This window comes from Nelumbo nucifera, chromosome 4 (genome assembly GCF_055504915.1).
Source record: "Nelumbo nucifera cultivar China Antique chromosome 4, China Antique-T2T, whole genome shotgun sequence".
In the NCBI taxonomy this organism is placed as follows: domain Eukaryota; kingdom Viridiplantae; phylum Streptophyta; class Magnoliopsida; order Proteales; family Nelumbonaceae; genus Nelumbo; species Nelumbo nucifera.
This window is the reverse complement of record NC_142652.1, coordinates 14166057-14187757: the sequence shown is the minus strand read 5'-3', so window position 1 is coordinate 14187757 and position 21701 is coordinate 14166057. Positions and strand designations below refer to the sequence as shown.

Below are 21701 nucleotides of genomic sequence, written 5' to 3'. Positions count from 1 at the left end.
AGAGAGAGAGAGATAAGGAGAGATCAACTAAAAAAGAAAATGAGAGAATAAACGGAAAATAGAATTAGAGAAATTGAGGAAGAATAATAGATTGACAAAGATGAAGAGAACAAGAGAGATTGACTAAGAGAATGTAAAACCCTTTTTTCTCAAATCAGAGAGTTGTTGAACAAGGAGAGAGAACTATCAAAGTGAGAGAATGGGAGGGAGATCAAAAAGAGTGGGAGAAAAAGTAAAAACCCTTTTTTTTTAACTTTCAAATAATTAATATTGGACACAACATGGATTAAACAACCACACAAGCCTCTAATGTCAAATTTAAAAGTTATTTTAAATGTTCAGCCCAGTTCGATATTGATGCCGGATACAATGGGGGTATTTGACATTTTGAATGTTTATAGATGTTCAGTGGAATTCAGAAATCTGCAATGGGCCTGTGCATAACATTTGCGAAGCGTTTTTAACTTCTTGATCCCTTCCGGTGTGAAATTGGAGGCTGGAGCTAAGTTCGGTCTGCTAATGATAATGGCGCTATCATCTCCTCTTCCCCCGTTTCTCTCTCCTTTCCTTAACGGCGACAATTGTTCTACTTCTCTTGTTCCACTCATCAAAGTCGCTTCTCCCAAGCCCATTTACCGACGACCGTCCACCATCGTGTCCTCTTACAGTAAAGTCTCCGTTTCTGTTCGCAAAGCTCCTCTAGTTCAGTTAAAGCCGCTGCAATTTACTAATGGAGGAACTTCCTTGTTTCAGATGCGAGGAATGGATTGGTGAGCGACGAGAAGAAAGAGCTACTGGAAAGATACGGTCTCGACCCCGACGAGTACCTACACAAAGAATCTCCAAAGGTTCGATTTGTTATGCCGCTTATTCCCTTTTCTCCTCCTCTTCAGTAATTGTTCTATATTCAATCTAGTTTTTATGGCTAAGATCATCTTTGGATTTCCTTGAAATTGGTTCTGCAGTCTTGGAGAAGAAGGGGAGCTGAGAGGACAGGGAAAGGAAAGCGAGTCCCACCCGAGGAATCTAAGCAACCTAGGACTACACATAAGTTGCTTCAGGTATGTTAATTCACTGTACTTGTGTTTTCTGGTTTCAGTTGTATTTGTTGCTTCTACTCAATCGATGAAATCAAAATGAGAAAGCTGAAAGTTGGGGCCTTGGGGGTTGGCATTTAACTACATTTATCTTTAAGTTTCTGAATTATTTTAGAAGATACCCTGCGGTTCCATATCTTGAGGGATTGATTGGTGTACTATCATGAGATAAATGTTTTGAAGATTCTTTTCACAATAACTATATCTCGTGTTAAAGTTAACTAAAAGCATCTCTGTTCTCCAATTAGGATGGCATGTCCCCTTAATTAGTTCTGCGTGTTTGAATTATGAAATTAATGATCACTTGTGAAATAAAAAAGATAGTCTACCATTCTTCGTCTTTTTCGTTGTTACCTGTTAGTTGTTACTAAATTCATTGATGTTTGTGATGCTTTTCAGTTGAATCTTGCAACATTGCATTAATTGTGAGGAACGTTCTTCCATCATACCCAGCCTAGCTTTAACATAGCTTAACTGCTTAATGTATACATAGGTTCTAGGAGGTAAGGCTCGAAGGAAGAAGTTGCTTTCACCTAAGGGTATGGATGTACGCCCAATGATGGAAGTTGTAAAAGGTGCAGCCTTTGATATTTTGCAGGTAAGGCTGGTATCTTATTCATACAATTGCATAAACATCTCCAAATTGTTAAAGGAATTCATGTTTAATTGATATTCTGGAGATAAAAATGAACAACTATCTACTCCATTCAAATCAGACCAGGGAATCTTCTAACTGGTTATTGTAATGTTATGGATAATTGTTTTGTTTCTTGTTTAGGTAGCTGGTGGTTGTCCCGCTTCTTTAAGGCCAGGTCGTTGGTTAGACTTGTATAGTGGTACTGGATCTGTTGGGATTGAAGCTATAAGCCGGGGATGTTCTGAGGTACCCTCTTCATGCTCATGTAGAATCATAAGTAGTTTTAGATCCTTCTAAATGTGTATTTTCCATACTTGAGTTACTTTAAAAAGTCCAAGGAAGAATTTAGAAGTTTATAAAAGATCTGCATGCTCAATATTACAATCTATGATGTTTTATCAAGTCAAGATCTGGATCAGGTCAACTTGTTAAATTATTTGGCTTCATATGAGATTGCAACTCACAAATAACCTGTGGCACATTTATACAGTGTTGCATGGACTCTCTTAAATGGATAACATGTCTATGTCAGATACACATTGAAGTCTGAAACTCCATAGATTCTTGAAGACATTTCTGCATAACATTTCCTTTTTATCTCTTAGCTTCTTACATGACATAAATGAACAGCTAATGTACAAGATGGAAGCCGTTTCTCTTATCAAATGTAAGGCAACATTTTTTTTACAAGTATATAATCTTGGAATTCAAAGTAGGAACTATTTTAATAGTATTTACTTTTCCATAGACATGTATGTAAGTCCATATTTTCTCATCTTATCCATACCAAGGCAGACTCTTCGACACACATCATATTACGACTCTCTGTCTGTGTCTATGCAACACTGCATTTATGGTAGTATGGTTGCTTTTTCTTGTCTTTTTCATATTCCTTTTATATCCATGATGAATTCTAAGATGCTTATATTATGAACTTTCAGGTGCACTTTGTTGAGATGGACCCTTGGGTTGTCTCCGAAGTCCTGAGACCAAATTTGGAATGGACTGGCTTCCTTGATGTTTCAGTTATACATGCAGTTCGTGTTGAAGATTTCTTGGAACGAGCTGAACAATTTGTAGGTATGCTTGTACTTCTTGAGAGGAAATAAAGATATCCTTTTTATTGCACTGAGAGGGTAGAGAAAGAATCAGTCTGCAATAAAAAGGAGAACCAATTATTAAGAAAATAAAGGGAAGAAGAAATTTATTCACAGTAGCCTACTAGCAGGCAAGTTTTGTTGTGATTTAGATTGTTTGTCAAGTTTTTTTTTTTTTTTTTTCTGAAAAATACTCAACTTGGTTCACGGTAAGTCTGGTCTGTACATCATCCAGAAGGAATAGAAAAGTAAGTTTTGATCCAGAGATTGAATTGCCTATTCTGTATTAGAGGCTTGTATACCTTTGTTCAACCTGAGAAGTTTGAGTCATGTCAGGTATCCCATATTTTCCACTTGCTATGACTATTGAACTTTAACGGTATATCATAACACTGGAACCAACAAACTGAAGGAAGGTTTCCAAGGAAAATGCAGATCATAGATATGTTGCCCCAGTTCTTCCAAAGATCGTTTATCAATTTCTGAGTATGACTCCCTTCAGGATAGACTTGCTGGTTTGAAGGACATATTTCGTGACAACAACCCCAATAATGTTAGGGAGTTCTTTACAGACCAGTAACCTCTATTTGATAGTGCGACCTCTTTTGTGTTGCCAAAGATATGGCATATATGAAGAAAATATCTGTAACTTGGATGCAAAAACAACATTTAATTGTAGAACCTTAGTAATATCTGATCTCTATAATGATTTTCACATAGTGAGGAAATGATCCAGCTTCTCATGCTTGACAGAATATTCATTTTTTCTGCAGGTAAAGATGGATCGTTTGATTATATTAGTGTTACACCTCCATATACTGCAGTAGATTACAGTATATTGATGGGTCAACTGTCAAGTTCAGTTTTAGTTGGGGAAGATTCCTTTGTAGTAAGCTCTGATTTTCATTTTGTTAGTACAACTTTCTAAGTATATACCTTTTTAAAGCTTATGTCACCTTCATTTTTTTCTGAACTTTTTTGGAGTTAGGTAGTGGAGTATCCCCTAAGAACTGTCATGCTGGATTCTTGTGGATGTCTCGTCAAGGTACCATACAAATCACTTTTTCAAAATTCGTATACATAAAATATATACATGCCATGACTGGTTAGGATTGCATCAAGTTGATAGCCGGCACTAAAACTTGCCAAACTCTCATGCTATTTTCATGCTAAGAATGGCAAAACAGGATTCATGTTGCCAACCCCATATAGTTGGGATAAGGCTTGCATGATGATGATGATGATGACCAGGAGGTGCATTTTAACTGTTTCTCTTTATTCAGCTGTATACATCTTGTCTGTCCTGGTCACCCATAATAATGTTTAATGCCATCTCCAAGAGGCACAAGCTATTGGTTATATATATATATATATGAAGATGAAAAACTCATACTCCAGATATCCTAATGCAAAATTTCTAGATTCTATATTCTCTTTATTTTCAAGTTTCATCCTTTCCTTTAAAAAGTAACATTCTTAGATTTCTATATCATTATTATAGTAGCTACTTTTTAATATATATCATTATTATGTTGGTATGAATTCCAATTAATAACATGTCCAAGGATCCTATCTTTCAATGTTTTTAACACTTTACTATTTCAATGCAACAAAATTCTTGTTTATGAGTTCTTTTAGGGTATAGATAGCAAGGTGCAATATTCTTAAATGTATGGTTTTGGATCAAATAGAGTTATGCTTGATGATTCAGCTATGTAAATTGAAGATAAAATGAATGGTACTAGTAAGTGACTTGGTGCAACTTGAAGGTTCTACAAAGAACAAATAAGCCCGGTCCAGTTAATGAGAAAAGGATTTTGCTGCCTAGCCATCTTGGTGAGACAAGGCAGATAATGATGATGTATTTGACAGTTGACGGTGCTCATCACTCTATCCTTACTTTTTTTCTAGATGTATCATGTAATACAGTATTATGCACAGAGACTGGAATTGTTTGTGAATCATGATTTATTAATTTATAAGGTCCAACCAGGCAACCAGGATGAACAAACCATGAAATTTTCTTTTTCTTTTTCCATTGTTAATTTATCAAAGGGTTAAAAATGATGATAGTAAACAAAAGAGAACAAAGATGAAAGGTCATATATCAACAATTTCACCATCTACTTCATAACAAGTCGTTATGGTTTGTAAAATTCCATTATTTAACATTTGAGTGTCCTTGTGTATTCAAAGTAAGTCATTCTATCAAGTTGTTGCAGATAGCTGATCGACGGTTTGGCCGGACACACTTGGCAATATATGGACCCAGGTGGGCACAAAAGAAGAGGAGATCAGAAAAGTCGGTGGGGAGTATAGCAGAAGGGTATTCACTGCATAAGGAAAGCATAATCTGACAGGGAATTAGTTTTCACAATGAATTGAACTCTCCAAATATACAGTTCAATTGTGACATCTACAACCTTGGGTTAAGTTGCAGCACATCAACCTAATCGTCTTGGTAACTTTCTTGTCTCATCATTTACTCAAATGAGTTTTAGTAATCTCAGTTTGTCGTTTCCTAGGTTTGACTGAGAATTGAGTGAATGTACTGCAGATCTCTCTGTTGGCACCTTAACATGGGTGGTTGGTAACTTGGTTTGCAAATATGAAGCTTGGAGTCTTGGGCTGCCACGGAAGTGGATTATGTGGACTGTGGAAGAAAAAAGATCTCAAAACCAGAGTTTAACTGTAAATCTTTCTTAAAACATAGCTTTCCTGTATGTTCTATATTTGGATACGCATTATTTGATGCCTATCAGACAACTTGGATACATACAGCCACATCTATCAGCAAAGATCCATATTAATGCAAATATAAGAAACCGGAAATCCATATTTACCTGAAAATCTATGATAGAGACATGGTTCCCAAATGCCCTATAGGTCCCAGAAATCCTCAGTATTGGACATGTGGTTTCTTTTTGATTAATGGAGATTTCATTCGAAGTTTCGAACCAATGAAAAGCTACAAACATAACAACAATCACAACAAATCCACCTCCCACCCAAAAAAAAAAAAAAAATCATGCAAGCTACGACAGCTATATAAAACAAGGCCTTCAATCAACCACTTTGAGGGGAGGCCAAAATGTCATCGGTGGTCGGTGCATATTGTACGTATCGTTTTTTCAGGATCACCAATGCAGAGTATTAAAATTTGGTAGGTTTTAAATGATAAGATATGATGTGTGACAAACATCAAAACCAAATTGCACTTCCCATTGGCACGAGAAAAAGAAACATTGATCTAATTTTGCAATTTCCTAAAGTCTTGGACAAAAGGTTGGATGTACAGGATTCGGTTTCATTGTTTTAAAAGGCTTTTTTTTTTGTTTTTGTAAAATTGTTTTAAAAGGTTTAAGCCTTGAGACAAGGCGCACAGATTTTGTCTCAGGCTTAAGTTTCATAACACTATGATGTGAGGCTTAAGTTTTTGTAAAAATGAGGTGTAAGCCTTAAAACAATTATTTAGTGATTTAAGGAATATATATATATATATATATATATATATATATGTATATATGTATGTATTTTTATAATTCAAAATATATAGAAGAAACGCTTTAATGATCATAGGCCAAATAAAAAGAGTAAAAATGAAAAAACAATAGATCAAATCAAGGTCTTTAGTTTCTCATGTGTTTTGAGAGTTTCATACCAAAATGGTCAATTAAGTTCTTAGTTTCTTTTGGATAAATCAAGTAAAATTTGTTTTTTTATTATTCTAAACTTAACATCCCAAGTATGCTATTTTTTTTCTTTCTAATGGATTAATTTTCTTTTTATTGATTTGTTTTGCATAAATCAAATTAACTAAGTTGTTTCCTTTTTCTAAACTATTGGATGATCATAAATCTAATATCAACTATATGGATGATTTTTTATATGTTTCTTTCTTATAAATTATTTATTTGAAATAATTTGAAAAATTTGCATTTTGAAATATGTAATGTAAAATGTTTATAATTGTTATTTCATTAGTTATTGTTTTATTTATTACTTAAATGTTTATTGTTTATAAATTTTTATTTTATGGGTATTTATACCTTCTATCATTCTAACTTGGTATATTATATGTTATTTAGGCTTTGTTTGTTTTTGGTGGAAAATTCATCAATGTAAAACTCAATCGATGGTTTTTATCGTTATACATCATTTACATCGATTATCAATGGAAAAGTCAGCAGATGGGAAGGTTTACATGATTTTTTATATAAACTTTACACTGAAAACCAACATATGAAAATGCGGACCAATGTGGAGTTTTACAAAGGGAGGTTGAAATTACATGATTCACACAATTTTACTCCTCAAAGACAAACAAACAAATAAAGTGAAACGTGAAACAAAAGTATATCAGAAATTACACTCAGCCCATTTACACTCAAATGCATTAATAATATTGGTGCAAATTTCGTTTGATTTGTAAAGAAACAAGGCTGAAGCCGATCCAAAATGGTTGAGATTACTAAGGTTTTTAAAATTGAACCGGACAATGAACCGATCAGGGATTCAGTTTCCAGGTCGAACAGTCTGATTGTTTGAACCGAACGAACGGCCCATTCTGACAAAAAATAAAAAATGGTCAAACTATTGAACAACTTGAATGATTCAACCACCCAGATCAGTGATTTACTGACCAAATCAACGGTTTTTGATGAAATAACGGTCTTGGGGTAAAACGGAACCGATCACCTGACCGGTTCCCAGTTTTCCTGCCCGGTTTTGAAAACCATGGAGATTACGGCCAAGGTTTTTTTTGTTTTTTTTTACGCATTAGACATTTATGCTAGGACCTACCATAAATGGCTCCTGTTTAATTTTGATTCCACATAGCAAGAACCATGTTTTATTTAAATTAATCAGTATTACATAAGAAGAAACAACAAATGTGTATAATAGTTGGGTATTGAGTCATAAGATAACCCCTCATCGGAGGGAGAAAGACAGAGCCAACGATCCTTACCTAGTGAGTCAGTCACTGGTAACAATTGTTGACTTTATTCAAGAGTAACATTAAATTACTAACTAAGCTTGGATTTTAATGTATTGATGATATCATCATCTACTTGGAACGCCTTAGTCAACACTTGATTGGGAATGGTGGGCCTTGTAGCAAAAAGAGTGCTGGAGAAGATAACAGCCCCGGGCAGCTGACTGTTGAAGGTTGTGAAAGCCAGGGCTTTTCCGTCGCCGACGTTGATCTGAAAGTGCATGAGCCCTCTGGGAATCACAAACATCTCTCCCTCTGTCAAGACCTTGGAGTAGAAAACATTTGCAGTAGTGACAAACCCAACAAGCAGCTTCCCCTTAATAACCACCCCAGCCTCGGTTGCGCGCGGATGAGAGTGAGGAGGATTGATTCCACCAGGCGCAAAGTCGACGCGGTTCATGGAAAGTCCGAGGGTGTTGAGCGCCGGGAAGGCGAGGACGTTGCCACCCGTCACGTTCACTCCGAAGCGGTTGTTTGTGTCTCCCTCCTGAGTGAAGCCACTAAAGAAGAAGTCGTCCGAACTGACCTCAGATGCAGGTTTGCAGGGGAACCCATTCAGAGATGGCTTTCCGTTCAAGTCTGCAACGCAGAAATCTTGCAGAGGATCAGAGTCGGCAGAAAGGCTAGGTGATGGCAGTAACACCACTACCATGAGGAAGAGAAACAGGTAGACGGGACATGTAGTTCTTGAAACGGCAAGAATAATGGTGGCCATGGTGTTTGTTGTCTTTTGTCAAGACTGATAGAGTTGTCCTGATCTTTGATCTTTGAGGGTGTCTTCACTCTTCACTCTCCAGCGATGGTGGATATGTATAGAGAGAGAATTTATCACCTAAATGGGGTTAGTTGGCTTTTGACAAAAGAAGCAGACTTTTAAAAATCCTTAACACCCACTTCTTGTGGAGTTACAGCCCCCCAAATAAAAAATTGGGGTTTTTTATTGTTCACCCTACTTCAAGACATTGGAAAAAAAAAATTGATCAATTCTAAAGTGGACTGAACCGTAAATATCCCGAAAATAAAATTGTGGAGTTACTTCGATAAGCCAGGAGGAGGCATAACCTTATCATCATCAACCTCAATAAAACCGTTTTCATTTTTTTAAAGGAGCAAAAATTGAGTTAAGAGTTTTTTATTCTTGCGAGCCCCAATCAACTATGAACAGTTCAGCAATGGAAATGACTTCCTATGCTAAGACCTACACTAACCAATGAAAATATCATTAAAATTCGTAAGGAGCGGTTTTGATTGATGAAACTGTTAAATGCAAGAGTGGGTGGATGTGAAACGGGGAGATCTTACCGGATTTGCTCCCCAATGTTGCTTCCCACAGTACATTGCGGCCATGAGTTAGCATTAGCAACATCTCTCCTTAATGACAACATATAAGTATGGGAGATGTTTTGGATTAGATCTATTCACGGACTGGGTTTGGGGCTTGACTTTGCACTGTATTAGGTTCAAGTTTTGGATCGGGCCTATTCAAATTTTGGCAAAAATCAAATTCGAGCCCGGCCCATGAACAAATCTCATCTCAGTGTGCGGTCACAAAATTCAGAAGGGTTGATGATACCCACTTACTTTCACATTTGAGACTTTTACCAATCAAAACCATTTGACATTAAGGCTGCATTTGTCATTCCTTATTTGAAGCTTTCAACAAAACAAGCGGAAATACATACTTCCAGGAAGGAGCAAAATTTTTTTCAGTGTAGGAAATCTCACCTAATTATGAGAGTGACAGGCTAAAGAAGACGAAACCACAGGAAAAGTGGCTGAACAAGTAATTAATACCCAGGTTAGGTAATTCTCTCAAATTGAAGTGGTCATAGCCCGCCAAGGAAGGAATGTTCTTCCCCAGACCAGAAATTCAAAGGATGATTTGCAATCTGATATTATTATATATATATAAGACATTGGGTACCGTGTATTCATGGATAGGAATCATCAACTATGGAATTCCCCACCAAAAGCCACTCGTTGTGATGATACTAATCTATCCAAACAGATCTTTTGTTGTCTACTTATAATCTGCATTTTTGTTTTTCTCTTATCAGGTCATTCCCCATCATTCAAAATTATGTGATTGATCAAATCGTTGCTAATAGCTACTTCATTAATGTTTCGCGTGGGAGATGTTAGAAATGGTTCACAACCATGGCTTTGAATTTGAGCCATTAAATGATAATTATATATATTAGAATGATGATGATGATGATGATTGGATGAATCAGTCAACCATAGGCTTATCTGATGCATTGTTATTTGGAATAACATGTGACAAACTTTCTTTCTCGCTCCCCACAAGATGGGATAGACCAGGCAATCAGGGAGTTATTTATTTGGATTTAAGTGATATTCAGCGAAAATAAATTTTTTGTAAATCTCACATAAATATAAAAAAAGAATATGAATATCTCAACCCCATTGATCAACTTCTCTTAAAATCTAAAAAAAGAATTTCATCCACTGATGAGTGATAAACAATGGGCCTCATCTTTATACACGTGGCAATTGAGTTATTATACATATCACCCAATCGGCCACATCACTCCACCTTCCCTCCCCTACAAGTAGACCTGACAATTGGGTTGGGTGGGTCGGGTTTGGATTGGGTCAAGACTCTTCGGGTTGATTTCGGGTTGGGTTGCCAAATGCTAGATCCTAACTCTAAATGTTCGGATTAGGTTGACCCATGGGTCAATTCGGGTCATCCCAAAAAATAACTGAAATTTAAAAGAATAAAAAAAAAACTACATGAAAAATGCCAAAATTAAAAGAACTAACCTTAAAATTCCAAATATAAAATAAAAAAAAACTTGAACATTTAACAATTTAAAGAGTAAAGACTAAATAGAAAAAATTAAAGAGTGGAAACTTCTAACAATGCATAAATAGTCTCAATTAGACTTGACTGTTGGGTCAGCGGGTTGACCCATGACCCAACCCAGTTTTCCAGGTTGGGTCGGGCCGGGTCATTCTCACATTCAGATAGCTAATATGAGACCCTAACCCTGTTTTTTCGGGTTGGATTGGGTCGGGTTTGCAGGTTGGGTCAACTTTTTGCCAGGTCTACCTACAAGTTAAGTTTTCATCAAAGGAATTCTGCCACATGGTAGACAACACAAACCGCCCAACAATGTTCATAGAGAAGCAGCAAAGTATCTAAAATAGACCCACACTTGTAGGTTTGGCAGCTCAACCGGATTGTTTGCCCGTTGTAATCAAATTGGATTTCCTGCTCACTACTCTCTATCCACACTACCTGCCTTGAATTGCAGCCACACATCGCCATTTTCTATTATGAGATGTGTGACTGCAATATACTGTGGATAGGGAGCGGGTAGAGAAAGTAAAAATCTGGGTTCCATTGTAATGCCCAAAATTTGGGGTGTCAAGGGACTGGATTTGGGTTATACCCCATCCAAATCAAAATCAATTTAAACAGATTGAACGGACCAATAAGACAAATTCAATTGGACCAATAAATATTAGTTCCAAGTATTTGCTGGATTAGATTGGACTTGGTCCATTTGTAATGGGTTTATATTGAATAGGATTAGATTGGACCAATATCCACTCCATTGAAATAAGATAAGAGTGTGGGTGTCTATGGACCAGATTTGGGTTGGACCGGATCTAAATTAAAACCAATTTGAACAGTTTAGGACAGTCTAGACATTGAATTAGACCAATCCAGAATGATCCATATTATTCATTAGATTGGATTGGACCTGGTCCATCTGTAATGGACTCGTACTGGACCAGATTAGATTGGACTAATATCCTGTCAGCTGCCCATACCAGATCAGATTGGACCTGGTCCATCGACAGTGAGTTCACATCTCTGCCCCACAGCACATCCCCGCTGTGTATTGGAAGCACCTCCCGATGATAGTACCAGTTCAGGTGATATCATCATCGGGAGATGTTCCCAATACACGGCGGGAATGTGCTGTGGGGCGTTGTGAGGCGGAGATTGATCTCTATGACAGTGGCTTGTGATTTGTGATACCATACACGCCCTGCCATCTATAAGTCTAAAGTGAAGCTTTTCCTTGCAGTTAAGTTGTATGCAAATTGTAAGCTCCGTCTTGAAGATTGTCCAGTTTTATAGACTAAGTCTAACCACTAGGTCCACTACTAAAGTCTAAAGAGGGTGCAAAACCCTTGGGTGGTGGTGGGGTGGGGGGGGGGAGCAAACTGAAACTGAAGTACGCCCAAAGGCTAAATGTAAAAGGGAAAATGAAGAAAATCATAAAAAATAAGCACAAATTCATCCGTGTTATTTCCATAATTGAGAATATTGGACACAGTCAGTGTAGTATTTAAAGAAAAACGTTGCATTCATAGCACAATTTACATTTTAGACTCATATTTCCTTCCACTAGAACCACAAATAAACAACATTTCTTAAAAAGAAATCAGAAAATTTAGCACAGAATAAGAGCACCCATTCACTTGTGAGGATTGAAGCAACTACTTAGTTAAGCATGTTTAGATACAAATTTCCAACTCTCAAAGAACTCGGGAGGTGAAAAAAATAAAATGACAGGAAATTGATTGATGAATCATTAATCACATCCTCTCCAAAGCTACTGGAGATATGGGAATCACACCATCTGGTGAGACAAGGGCATCCACAGGAATATCATTGGCTGCGACAGGGATGACTCCCTCATCCATGATCTGTAGAGAATATGACAGTGCAACTGCATGAAACCAGAAGAAAGTATCTGAATATGAGTAAGATCATTTGTGATCAATATCAATGCAAAATAATACCCCAATATGTTATTTATGTTAAGTCCTATAGGGTATAGATAGAGTTGGTCTATGTACCTAGGAGCGATTGCTTCCACTTCCGCTCAGCAGCAAGTCCTTGGTATCTCTTCAAGAACATGTCATAGTAGCTTTTGAGCAGTTATGTACAACAACAGGAACCATGTAAAATTGAACCAAGTTAACAATGTAAAAGAAAAACACAAACTATTTATTGAAAGATGGGTTAAAATTAGGAGAAAATTGGAAGCATTCTTGTGATGATCCTATGTTGTGGTACTGCTCAAACACCAGCACATGAAGTGCCACATATAATTCAAAGGCAGGAAGCACACATTTTCAGAAATTGATAATCAGGTATAGTTGGCAAAAGAGAACAAATTGGGAAAACAGGATTCATGTAGCCAACTCCAACATATACAACACCTGAATAATCAGGTATTTGTTGGGGGGCATTGTTTGGTGTAATGGTAAAATCTTAGGCTGACAAGCATGAAACACGGGTTCAAGTCAGAGAGGAGCCACTTTGTGCCAAAAAAAAATGCCCAAGGTTAGGTCTGTAATCCAGTCCACCCCTCCAAAGACACCAGATATCTGAGACCAACATTGGGTAATGAACCTTCTTAATAATCAATTAACAGTTGAAATAAGATTCATGTTGTTTTTCTTTTTATTTATTTTTTTTATAAAGTGGTGAATAAGATTCATGTTGATGGTTCCAAATAATTGGGATAATGCCTTGATGATAGTAGTGATGATCATAATGCTTATGAAAGGTACATATAGACCACAAAGCCAAATAGCTCATTGGGAATAAGACGAAGCAAGTTTAACAATATTTATGGCCAACTCATCTTGATCTGCCTACAAAATTGCCTTCTGGCTTAGTGAGTACAAACTAGAGCAGCAAAACTATAAGCTCAGGTGCAAGAATTTACCCTCCACCACGTCCCAACCGTCTTCCAGATCTATCAAATGCATAGCCTGGCAAGAAAAGAAATAGTCAACACAGTTCTCTCTAATTTCTTTTTTATTAGAATCAAATTATACTTATGATGTGAAGACAAACATAATTCTGTAGATTATCAATAAAATAAGAAGCAAGAATTTACCAGGTAGAAGAAACAAATCAACTGGATTGCTTGCCTGCATAACTGTATAGCAAAAGATCACTTAGATACATACTAGTGACCAACTCTGACAGCCTTGCTAACATGATAGCACCAAGAAGCATATAGAAGAAGGTAGTAATGAAACAGAGCGCCATCTTTTCTAAGAAACCTACCTTGTATTGGGCAAAAAGAGATGCAGAAGCAAAGTAGTCTAAAGAGTTCCAGAGGAGATAGAAAAGTTTTAAGTGACAATAAACAAAGTGTTTTAAAAGCACAAGGTGCAGGGGCCAATTTGCACCCGAGGCGCAAGGCGCAAGGCGAGGTGCGTGCCTTCTTCAAAAAGGCACACAGAATTTTCAGGAAATGTAAAAAAATTGAAAAAATACATAAAAATTTTATAAAAAAAATCAGAAAAAATACAAAAACAATACAATCTAAATTTCCAAGAGTTAAGAGTTAAGATACGAGTATGACAATGCAATCTAAAGTTCTAATTTCTATTCTAAAGCCTAAACTCTAAAGTATAAACTATAAAGTTCTAAACAATTAAATAATTAAAATAACATATTACTAACAGTCTAACATACTAAGCTAGACTGTTAGTAACTAACTTAGTATGTTATAAAGTTCATTGGTGCTTTTTATCAATAGTGCTGATGGAAATAGGTTTAAACAAGCAAAAAAGAACAGAATGATATAGCTGAAGATGAACCAGCATTATGGTCGATGCCCAAACCAACTCTGATTGGTCCTCCTTCACCCCCCCAAACCAAACAAAAAAGAGCTGGAAGTGTCAACACTGTCATTAGCTGACTTCAATGTTTGTTCACCTGAACAAGTTATTTAAAAGAAAAATCAAGTTCTTGTGAGGCCCACAGCGCTTTGTGAAATAGGAAATCAAATACTCCAACTGTGCTGCTTTTGATGAATAATACTGATAAAAAGTTCTATGAAAAGGCTGTCTGCTGTTTATTCTCTTTTAGAAAAATTCAGTGTTACTGATAAAAAAATTCATAATTTTAGTATTTTAGTTCCAAAATATTAGGGCATATTTGTTGCTCATAATGATTGCAAAAACATGCCCTGTTTTTCGTGCAAAACTGCAAACACAGTGAAGAAGATGAAGGGGCATAGCCCCTGTTTTTGGTGCAAACACAGTGAAGAAGATGAAGGGGCGGAGCCCCTCTTTTCGGTTTAAAACAGTGATGGAAAAAAAAAACAATGAACAATAAGGAAGGAGGAGGAGCGGCGGAGCCCTGTTTTTGGTGCAAACACAGTGAAAAAAAAGAAGGGGCGGAGCCCCTGTTTTCGGTGCAAACCAGAGGAAAATAAAAACAGAAACGAACTGGAAGAAGAAGAAGACTAGGGCGGAGCCCCTGTTTCACAATCCAAAACAGTTCTGGAAGAAGAAGAAGAGAATACCTATTTTCAATTGAATATGGCAACATGCTGCTGTTCTTCCTTCCTCTTCCAGCCTTTCGAAGAAAACTGTTCGTCTCCCTCTTTTTTTCTTGTTTTAGGAAGTTTTTTTATACTTTCCCCCCTCTATTTTCTATTATTTTTACTATATAATATGCAATAGGTGTAAAAAAACAAAAGAAAAACACTTTTTATAGATGCTAACAATTATCTATTAAATAAAAATATACAATCAGTCCAATTTTTGAAAACATAAGGCCTGCCTGGCGCCTGGCCTAAGGCGACGGCCTTCCTGAGGTGCATGCGCCTTAGCCTGGGCGAGGCGCATGACCTGGAATGCGCCTCGCCTCTGCGCCTAGGCACGCCTGAGGCGCGACTTTTAAAACACAATTCAAATGTGTATTTATAGATCAGAAACGTGGAAAAATATTTTGATAGGCCTATCTTTTTTACTAATACTTAAAGGAATAGAAAGGCATCATATTCAATAAATGTCTCCTTAGAAACCAAGTACCCATGTATCAGAAAGCACCAAAAGATTGAAAACATTATGTGATAGTTAGAGTAATGGAAAGTCTAAGTGAATTCTTTTTTTGATCAGTAAGTCAAGGTGGAATTATTGTTGCAACGGTTTGGTAGCAAAAACAGAGCAGGTTCAGAAGCAAGAGCTCTTCCAAGATGGCCAAGCAACTATGGAATAAAAGATCGTTGCAATTTAAGAATCTAATCTGGGTAAAACATATTAAACTTTAAATTTACATCATACACCCTGTAGATGCAATAACTGGACAAATTACTTTTAACTAGTGCTTTCTTGTTGTGCTTGATTTATGTTTATCCGTTATAGGAATTTGGTCATCAGCACAAATTTGGTGAATTATGACAAACACAGACACATTCTACTTTGTCAGGCTACATTTAGGCCCAGTGGCTTGGCCCAGGCCAACCCCTGCCTGTTCCAAGCCAGCCAGTCTTACCCCTATTTCAATAACTGGTTCCCAAAATTCTAACTAATTCCAAATTAGCTCCAAGTGGGTAGGTAACTCCAAGATCTGAGCTAATCCACCTTACCAAAATCCATATAGATTCCTAAACTTTAACCACACACATATATCAAAATGATTACAAATTGAAGATTAGGACCTTCAATTCCCCCCTCCCCCCTCCCCCAGCCTTTAGCTTTACAAATTAATTTATTACAAAGCCCTCAAGAGAAATGCAGAGAACCCAATGCACCAATTACATGTCACTGAAAGGGGAAGCATAGGCAACAATGATCAGTAATATGCAATTCAAAAGTTATTTCAATATTTGTAATGGACAAAAGTAAAACAAGTAACATCTTGAAAGAAGAAAACTAAAACACTTATAAATGGTGGTGATAAAAAAAAAATAGCAATTCAATTAACCCAATATATGTGTTATCGCCTCAAAGAGGTGCAGTACCATGGCTCAGTTCAACTAGTCATGTTAGTTTCATGTTTACCAGCAGACTAGAGAACCAACTGCGCTTTTATGATGTGCAAGAGCAACTCAATACAATACCCTGGCCCAGTTCAACCGGTTTTGTTAGTTTCATGTTTACCGGCAGATTAAAGAGCCAACTTTGCTTTTGTTATGTGCAAGAGAAATTCAATGTCTTCCATTTTCAGTTTTATTTCTATGACATTTCAAAGCATCAATTCAACACAACTAAGCCCTGTCCCAATTATGACATCTAAAAGCATACTAGTAAAAATTATTTTAGTACACAAAAAGGTGATTAAACCAGATAATAAGAAGTTTACAATTAGCTCATCCCTATTTTGTTTATGTTAATGAGAAGATAATCAATATCTGACCTCTTTCCTTCTCTTTTTTCATTTATGTTCACATTTATATCAAGTTCCAGGCAAGAATTAAGTAAAAAATCAGACAAATGAAATGCCAAATTACTGGTTAAAAAATATTCCTGAGAGAAAAATGATAGTGCCCATGGTATTAGAGATCTCTCATGAAACATGCATAAATAAAGCATTAAAAAGTTATTGTACATAAACATTTTACATTGCAGAAAATTATTTCAGACAGTCTTAAGTATCAACTATGAACTACAATACTCGAATTAAAAAGGAAAGGAAAAAGTACCATCCTCACGTTGATTTCCAATCCCATTGTCTGCAGCTGGTTCCAAAATGTTCATTGAGTTTGGAATTAGATCATTAAGACTTGAAATATTGAGCATTCGCATATGACTACTCCTATCCTCCACCCGTGGAACATAAAGCTTTTTCCTTGTCTGTACCTTGCCATCTTAATTTGAAAACAAATTGTAAGAACCTTTAGAAAAGAAATAACAAATGCATGCATGCAATGGATAGCATATCAAGACAATCCAGTGTTTTAGGAGCACAACTACAAAGGGTTCCTAGAGCCTAAGGTGCAAGGGGCAAGGTGAGGCATGCCTGAACAAAGTGAGTACCACCTTTGTGGAAGAAAAAATCAAGAGAAAAACTTAATATACAAGAATATGCAAATCTAAATCATAAAAGAAACAAAATTTTTCAAAAAGCTCTATCAGCTTAGTTGGTCAGAGTATCATCTTATTAACATGAGGGTTGTAGCCTGGTTAGCTGCACAACCTACCATATAGTAAAAACAACATTACCTATTCAATATCAAATTAAAGGATAATTCATCAAAATATAGCAATAAGCCTATGAGCCTAGGTGTGCCCTTTAAAGCACTAGGATAATCTAAACTGGTTAGCTGCACGTGTTACATGCAGGAAGTTCATAGTGAAATTTTGCTTGGAAGATTCCCTAGGCAAAAACATACACATTCTCTTGTTATTTGGTCTATCATTTTTCGTTTTTTTTTTTTTTGGGTGGGGGGTGATTCAGTATAATTCTCCTGATCATAATTGGTATGCTTCATAGAACCAAGAGATGAGTGGTTCTTGCCCTACATCCTGAAGCACTGAAGCTGTACTAACTACTGATATGCCATCCATCATAGAACCAAGAGAGTGGTTCTTGTCCTACATCCTGAAGCATTGAAGCTGTACTAATTACTAATATGCCATCCATAAATCATCCATTAAGTATCTGAAAGGAATCTCAGTCAGATATTTCATATTTTCATAAGCAAGAGTTAAATAATTCTGTTAAAAACAGAACACAAAGATAAAATGAGGAAGGACGAAACCGGAACACACACAGGCAGACAAATACATCCAACTATTAATCCTTTGACTGAACACTCAAAATAGAAGCATAAATTGCCAAGATTTCTACTTTAAAAAATAAAAATTAATCATGCATGCTAATAGTCAAGTTGAAATAGAATATGCACCTTCAGCCGGATTACATAAAACACTTGACAAAATTTTTGATGTATCAACTTCCCGTAAGGCATCACAATTTATATAAGCACATAACCTTTCACTAGACTTGAACCACAGAGATTCCAAAATAATGTTCTGAATTGCAATATCTGAAAGAAAGATAATGTTACAGAAAAATGAATTAGAGTAAGCAGTATTTCTAGTAAGGAAACAGAACTTAGAAATGAACAAAAAAAATAGAAAGATTGCCTGAATGAATTGAAAAACAGATGAATTAGAGTAAGCAGTATTTCTAGTAAGGAAACAGAACTTAGAAATGAACAAAAAAAATAGAAAGATTGCCTGAATGAATTGAAAAACAGTGCAATTCAAAAGTAATTTTTCCTTGTATTTACAAGATAAATATGCTTCAACGGTTCAACCATATAACATATTGGGTTAATCCTCAAGTAAATTTCTAGATTATTGATAATTCTCTGGATCAAGAGTGAACTTTGACTACATTACCAAAAAGAGTATCACAAAATACAACCTCAAAACAATAAAAGCTACAAGAACATAGCAAAACTCTACAATATCAGTTAAACAATTATGAGCCAAATCCTACAACATTACTCTTTAGTCATGTGATAACATTTTCAACATGGAAAAAAATATAAATAAAAACAATTACAGAAATAATCTTATAAAATTTATTAAAAAAACATAACAAATATATCTGGTCCTTTAAGAATCTGTTATCTCTTTCCTAATCTCCCCCACCTTTTCTTAGTGCCAAATACTGTGAAAAGTAATCAAGGAACATTGCCCCTCCAGTAGGCTTCCAAATGAGTTCTGAAGCAATAACATCAAAGAGAATGACCAGCCCCTAACACCCTTCTCATCTCAACCAATATTGTCCACAATGACAAATTGGAAAAAACACCTCTATCCATTTCCCCTTTCAACTGCAGATATTGGAAGGGTGCAGAACTCTCCACCAGGATTTAGTAAATACCAGTTCTCTTTAGATATTATCATTCATATCAGCCAAGCACTTCTTTATACAACTTGATGAGATACTCCAAAAACCCTCTTCTCAACTTTGGAACCCTGGATCCCAATCTAATTTATAGCATACATCTCCTAACCTGTTTTCCTAAATCATGCCTTTACCATCAATCACCTTCCATTGTCTAATGAAAGATAACTTTCATCTCCTAAACATGTGCATTGTGTCATTAGCTGCACTGCTTATAATCTAATATTATTTTGGAAATTTGTAATGATTTGATGAGAAAATCAGTTAGCTGAAAATCATTTCTCCAATCTTTCATAAAATTGTAATTTGGATATGCCAGCCACAGTTATCGGATTAGTTCTTGGATGTCTAGAGGTATAACATAAAAGATTAGCAGACCTGATACAGTTTTGACCATTTAAAATTATTTTGTTTGTTGGAAGGAAGTTTATTTCCGAGCGGAAAGCTCCCTAGATCTTTACTGGCTCCAAAAAGCCATTATAAATGAGGTTTCTAAGTGTAGTCAACTGTGTTGACATGTGATCAATCCTTCAGGTCATAAACTTTCTGGTGTGCAACAAAACGATCAAAATGACTTAAGGCTGTGTTTGGTTGCAGTGCAATTTTATTTGCATTAGTACAAATGCATGGCAGTGCAAATGAAAAGAATGCAAACACTGATTTAATTTTGTTTTAAATTTTACTTTGTTCTGCTTCAGGTCTTATTTTACTTCATTTGTACTGCAATTGAACAAAATAAGGTACATTTTGAAACAAAAATAAATCATAATTTACACTAAAATCATTTGCACTACCATTGTTTTGCATCAGTGCAAATAAATTCGCACTGCAACCAAACACAGCCTAAAGTAAGCACATTTGACATGATGCTTAATACTTCATTTTGTATCAAACAAATTATATTAATAATTTACTCAAAAATATAAACCCAATGAGTTAACAACTTACGGTTGCATTCCGATGTTTGGATATGTTCTAAACAGCACAACATGTACAGAGCACCAATCACTAATTCAAGCTTACTTATTTACTTGTAAATCGGAATCAATCTCTTAAAGCTTTATACTAAATTCATCATAGCCAGGTGTTTTTAACTGTACGGCCGTAAGAGATCGGCAAAGATTGCATAAACATCTTTTTTTTTTTTTTTGAGTTCCGAATTAATCAAAGATAAAGATAAATCAAGCGTGTATGAGTAAACAAATAAAGACAGACCTGCCATATATTAAAGGCTTATAGATAAATTCCTTACAAGAGAACCATTTCGTTTGCACAAGCATCTGTTCTGGCTTTTGAATTTGCAAATGATCAAATATGTACAAATAAATAGATAACTGAAGTGAAGACCTTCTTGGGATCTCTGAGCAGGATTCATGCCCTTGAGAAGCTTGCGTATTTCGAATCGGAGTTTTCGCTTTTGCTGACTTATGGCATCGAGTTCAGAGTCTTTGGTCATTGAGACGAAGATGCTGCGAGCGTCGGAAGGTGGGCGCAGGATAAAGGAACGAGAGGAGGAGGGGGAGCAAGAGAATATTTGAGTTTGAGCTGCCGATGATGCTATGGTGCAGGATTGGGTGGTTAGCACCACCTTTGCCCTTTGGATAAGCCCATTTATTCTCATTCTAATGCTGTGAATAAGCACTAAGACATCCTCGATGAATCGAGTAAGAGACGCCCTGCAACTTTGCTTTCTAGCGAGTCTGCGATCGAGATTCGAGAGAATCTCAACTCACTAACCCAGTCAGTTTCCCGAGTTCGGCGGTCGAGGACAACCCATTTTTTGCCTCTCTTGGTGCTAGCGAGTAGCGAGTCGGTGACACCCGATCCAAGTCTTCGTTTGTTTGACAACGATTTTTCAACTACGACGTTTGGAGTCGGGTTTAACTGCCCCACGTCATCCAATGCTCCACAACCACTCCAGTCTAATCCGGTTTCGTCCTAAACAACCTATGGAAGATCACATTGGCATCCCACAGGCACCCCATAGCACATTCCAACTATGTATGAGAAACATCTCCCAATGACAATGTATATGTATATGTACATGTGGGACACTTATGGGAAAATCCACTACAGTGCTCGTAAGACCATGCTCAGACTGTTCTTACAGTCCCTTGCAGCCTTGTATTAAAAATATTTCCCTGTGAAAAATAACATACAAGTTAGGAGATATTACCAATGCACAGTGTAAAAGGCTATGCAAACGGTGTAAATA

At 36.3% G+C, this 21701-nt stretch overlaps 2 protein-coding genes and 1 pseudogene across 4 annotated transcripts; 1 reads left to right on the top strand and 2 right to left on the bottom strand.

Annotated features, from left to right (window-relative positions):
- Positions 1–389: 389 nt before the first annotated feature.
- Positions 390–5681, top strand: LOC104608018 (methyltransferase). Of its 2 annotated transcripts, XM_010273855.3 has the most exons (10): positions 397–667; positions 754–848; positions 966–1061; positions 1591–1695; positions 1876–1980; positions 2676–2814; positions 3605–3720; positions 3820–3876; positions 5054–5292; positions 5389–5681. In XM_010273855.3, exons 1-9 carry the CDS (start codon positions 520–522, stop codon positions 5186–5188), a joined length of 996 nt encoding a protein of 331 aa, XP_010272157.1. In that variant the 5' UTR covers positions 397–519; the 3' UTR covers positions 5189–5292; positions 5389–5681. The 2 variants fall into 2 exon arrangements, with proteins under 2 accessions (XP_088758565.1, XP_010272157.1); XM_088902439.1 differs by lacking the exons at positions 3605–3720; positions 5389–5681 and having other exon boundaries at positions 390–667; positions 5054–5196.
- Positions 5682–7709: 2028 nt separating this feature from the next.
- LOC104608017 (germin-like protein subfamily T member 2 pseudogene) lies at positions 7710–8714 on the bottom strand (annotated as a pseudogene).
- A 3435-nt stretch (positions 8715–12149) lies between these two features.
- On the bottom strand, positions 12150–21439 carry LOC104608016 (5-formyltetrahydrofolate cyclo-ligase, mitochondrial-like). Of its 2 annotated transcripts, none has more exons than XM_010273853.3 (7): positions 20834–21439; positions 18474–18614; positions 17277–17432; positions 13722–13763; positions 13548–13593; positions 12670–12740; positions 12150–12539 (listed from the first exon to the last, which is right to left on the bottom strand). In XM_010273853.3, exons 1-7 carry the CDS (start codon positions 21105–21107, stop codon positions 12406–12408), a joined length of 864 nt encoding a protein of 287 aa, XP_010272155.1. In that variant the 5' UTR covers positions 21108–21439; the 3' UTR covers positions 12150–12405. The 2 variants fall into 2 exon arrangements, with proteins under 2 accessions (XP_010272155.1, XP_010272154.1); XM_010273852.3 differs by having other exon boundaries at positions 17268–17432; positions 20834–21424.
- Between the last annotated feature and the right edge of the window lie 262 nt (positions 21440–21701).